Raw genomic sequence first — 4,318 nt, 5'->3', positions numbered from 1 at the left:
GCTTGCCATGCACCATGCTTTCTGACCTGTATCTCTTAGGTGAGATAGGCGTCTACAGCTTCAGCCAGTACTTTTTAGAGGAGCTTGCACAGATTCTGCTACATGCTTATTGTTTTGTTTGGAAGATTTGGACTCCTGCTTATCATGCAATGCCTGATTGCATGAGGATGTTTTCACAGCTTCTGCCCAAACTGCAGCATTTCTGTGTGAAGAAACCTTGAACTGAATTGTGCATTTAATTAGAAGTGGGCTAAGTCTAAACAAATTGGTAAAAGAGAGAGCCGGTATTTAGACAGAAGTCTCCTAGGTCCTGTAGCTACTAGGCAATGACTTATCCAATTGGTCAGGATTTTGTGCAAGTGCCACAGGGATGACACCACTGGTAAACTATTGTTCTACTATTTTTTTAATGCAAAACAGCACACGAGAAGAAAGGAAAGCTGCGTTTTAATCCATGAGTAAAGGTAATGATGGTGACAGTTTGTAATTTATGTTTTTTGAATGGATTTTATTTGTACCCTCCAATCTGTCACTACATAACTGTTGGCACACCCTTTCCTTAAGGACTGCATGTTTTTGTGAGACCAGAGACACCCTCAGTTAACCTCTCAACCCCCATTTTGTAAATTACATTTATGTATGACCTCCTGTCACTATGGGCATGTGTCACTAAAACAAACCGTAATATCTAGTGTGTGGGTAAGGGTGAAATATTAGAATATGACAGATGGCAAGGTAATTGTATGTGGAGGGGCCCCTTCAATAGAACTTACTGGAGGACCTTCCTGGAGGACCATCATAATGGGCAAGTGTGTTGGTAGACTATATGCTTAATGAATCCTGGAAAATACTTTTAATTAGGAATGCATTTTACCGCTTAAGAACATATCGGGCCAGCTGCATGCACTGTGACTCTTGTTTCAGACAGAAGTAGTGTTCTGTCCACATATTACACAGCTGTTTGGTCTCTAATCTACTTATGTAACAACAGACATGCATCAGTATATTACATCATGGAAGAAAGCATACTCTCGTTACTTTCTCTGCAACCCAAATATTTTCTCAATTAACAAGAGAAATCTGTATGTAAACTAGAGTAAATGTCCCACCTCTACTTTTAAGTACACACATTATGAAATGTCCTAATTCATCTATTCCCCATACATTTTCAATTTCTCATAATTACTCTTCTGACTTTTTGCGTAACAGAGTTTGGGCATGGTTCTTGATTTTGTTGTTGTACACAGAGACAACTACAGGAAACACAGCTCCATAACACATAGTGAAGAAGACGCGGATGTCGGACACCACAGTGGTGATCTCATTGAACACAATTTGGGCCAGCCAAATCGTATTGTCGATGCCATAAAATGAGATGTAGAAAGAGACCAGAAGAATCACTGTCTTTGCCGCTTGAGTCTCTGCACTGCCTCCTTCATTAGAGTCTGTTTTCCTGATGGCTTTCATTTTCTGTCTGTGCCTATACAGGATGAGCAAGATGCGAAAACTTGCCAGGGCCATAAGAATGACAAATATGAGATCAAATGCAAAACTTGAATAACCCTTTCCTTCAAATTCAACTTTTCCAGGGTAAATTATCAGGCAGAAACCAGGGTTAAAGACAAACTTGAGGTTGGTGGCATTATACGGATTTGTTGCCATCATAATGGCATCTATGTTCTCTATCACATTTGTGAAATACAGAATGGCTATCAAAGGGTTAACGGAGTTGTGTATTTTCTGTTTCTCTGCCATGTTCATAAGGGTTTTGCTGAGGATTATGCACTGGAAGCAGCTGAGCAGACATGTCAGACCTATTGACATTCCCCTGAAAACCCTGTAGAGCGTTGACACCACCTTGCAGCTGGCCTCTCCAAAAAGGTTCTTCCAGCCATATTCAAAGAAAATGGAGGGTGTAGTACGGGTCAGGTACACAAGGAGATTTGCAGCTGCCAAATGTGAAAGGATGATTTCTGGTTTTGCAAGCTTGCGTTCTTGGTAGGCAATGGCAGCGAAGGACAACAGGATAAAAATGTTCCCCACCACACCAAAGCTGGTTGTTAGGAGGTAGATGGTTGCTTTGGTGGCTTTGTACGGTTCCATTATTTGCAAGTGCAGTAGAGTTTATGGTATGTAGAACCTAAAAATATAAGGATAAAACAAAAAAAATAGATTTTTCAATCAAGTTACAAAAAGGAAAGTTTGGGTTGTTTTAGCGATCTGTTATTCATTGTCTATCAGTAAGACTGGCTAAAAAAAGCGTTGATTAACATTTTATATATTTACCATTAACCTACACACCTGAGAGAGAGCCAGCTTCATATCATATGAAAATAAGTGCTGGACAGCCCATGACATGAAGACATAAAATTTAACTGGAAGTCATGCAGATTTACTGCATCACCTCCAAGGGTAATCCGATGCAGCTAGAGCGGCACATATGCCCACCAGGTCAGCAGAGGTGCTTCTCTGATGGAGGAAAGTCACTGATAATTAGAGATTCCTGCCAGCCTTACAGGGCATCAGGTAATGCAGCACATTTACTGAGAAAGGGCTGAATGCAAGGTGGGTGCCATATATTCGTTTACCCTCGTGCTAATTTTCATCCTCTAATTATGTTTATTTTGTTTTGCACAAATAAACCCCCCGAGTGGAATCTCTTGTCATAACATGAAGCTAACACGTTTTCATAACTTCTGCCTAGAAAAAAAAAAATCTGAACATGAGACCGAGTCATGTAAGCCTACTTTGGGATGGCAGTCTTTCCATGGAAACCTATTGAGTATTAAATACATCTGAAATCTCACCTGTTCAAGCTTTATCTTGAATGAGCAGTGCCTGATCCAGGAAAACTGATCAGCCATCACATCATCTTTTCTGATCTATTTACACCCCTGCCCTATGCCTATATTATTTTTCTGATGCCAACTCATTATTTCCTCTTTGATCTCCCCTACTGAAATTCAGGTCGCTGTTCCCTGTCCCTTCTCTTACAATCGATCACTCTGCTGTACCCTAACACTGCTGCCTCCACAACCCCCCCATTCTTCTGTCTCACTTCTGTCTCATTTTCTTCTTGACTTCCAACAGTGCAACTTGCACCCTTATGTATTACTAATTAGTATCCTTACCTGATGTAGGATTATACTTATATCACATCATTGCCTCAGTTTGCGAATCTGTTCTTTGTATAGATTCTCTGCATTTGTGTCATACATGATGTACAGCATGGCGACACAGTGTAGCTTTTGCAAAATATAAAAATGTATGAAATGTATAAATAAAATGGACACACAGAGGTTCTCCACTCAATAGTCATCAGGCGAAGTAGACCAGCTTTGATAACCCACTCAAGGGAGAACGCTGACTGGACTAAGCAAGGGGTCACAAACTCCGAACATCAGTAAGCTCAATACCTATGAACCATTTCATGGAAAAAAAAGTTCATGCTAACCTTGGTCTCTGGCTTAACAAGGCAGGTTTTCTCCACAGCAAGCAGTCCACTTCCCAGTTAATTTAGCAACAGCAGAATTTCCTCTCAGCCCTCATGGTATATTTATCCTTATATGGAAAACAGCTAAGTAGAATGCTTTCAGTCTTTTCCTCTGCTCTACCAGTGTTCAAAGGTGATGGCGCAGGTGTTTTAGTAAAAATATTAATGGGTGCTCATGTATTATGAGAAATGTATTTGTGTAAAAATGTAATAACGTACAAAAATAATGCACACATTTGAAAATGTGATCACGATGAGTGGCGCCAATGTTCATGAAGTATACTTATTAAAGGTTTATTAATATGAAATGTTGAGTGTATGTTAGATTAATGTAGTAATATGTCATATTAAGGGTTACGCATTATGTATTAGCTTTATTAATTGTAGGCCTTAACTTAGCGAAGGTATTGGCCTAGTTGCACAGCCTCATGTCAAGCTGTAGTTCTTAACGTTTAATAAAATGGCTCTTCAGAGAGTTAAACTGAAGTTTTCCACTGTACTTTCTAAATGTGCTTGTAGCTTAAATTCTTTCTCATAAGAACTGATTGCTAGAAGATGCTGTTCTTGCTAAATGTAACATTATGAGTGTAATATGTGTAAGACTGACTTTCTCAGGAGGAGAACAATGGTGATACTGACTGGAGTATAAGCTGCAACAATAGTGTTACCTGACAAGTTGGATGATGAGGACATTGCAAGAGAAGCCAATCAGTGACATGTGAATGGAGTACTAGTAGAAATTTGAGATTTGAAGTTTTCGTTTTATTGGACAAAGTGTGAACATGTGATCTTTTGACCAAGAGGGACCTGGGAAGTCGTTTTAGG

General features: G+C 39.6%; 1 protein-coding gene across 1 annotated transcript; it reads right to left on the bottom strand.

Moving 5' to 3' along the window:
* Window positions 1-1,182: 1,182 nt before the first annotated feature.
* On the bottom strand, window positions 1,183-2,103 carry LOC138301626 (olfactory receptor class A-like protein 1). The gene has a single exon (XM_069242140.1). The coding sequence runs from the start codon at window positions 2,101-2,103 to the stop codon at window positions 1,183-1,185; it is 921 nt and encodes a 306-aa protein (XP_069098241.1).
* Between the last annotated feature and the right edge of the window lie 2,215 nt (window positions 2,104-4,318).

The sequence above is a fragment of the Pleurodeles waltl genome, chromosome 6, assembly GCF_031143425.1.
Source record: "Pleurodeles waltl isolate 20211129_DDA chromosome 6, aPleWal1.hap1.20221129, whole genome shotgun sequence".
NCBI lineage: Eukaryota > Metazoa > Chordata > Amphibia > Caudata > Salamandridae > Pleurodeles > Pleurodeles waltl.
This window is presented reverse-complemented; position numbering and strand designations above follow the sequence as displayed.

Bases quoted from the DNA above. Each gene is read 5' to 3' on its own strand.
- LOC138301626 (XM_069242140.1), bottom strand. From the start codon at position 2,103: ATGGAACCGTACAAAGCCACCAAAGCAACCATCTACCTCCTAACAACC.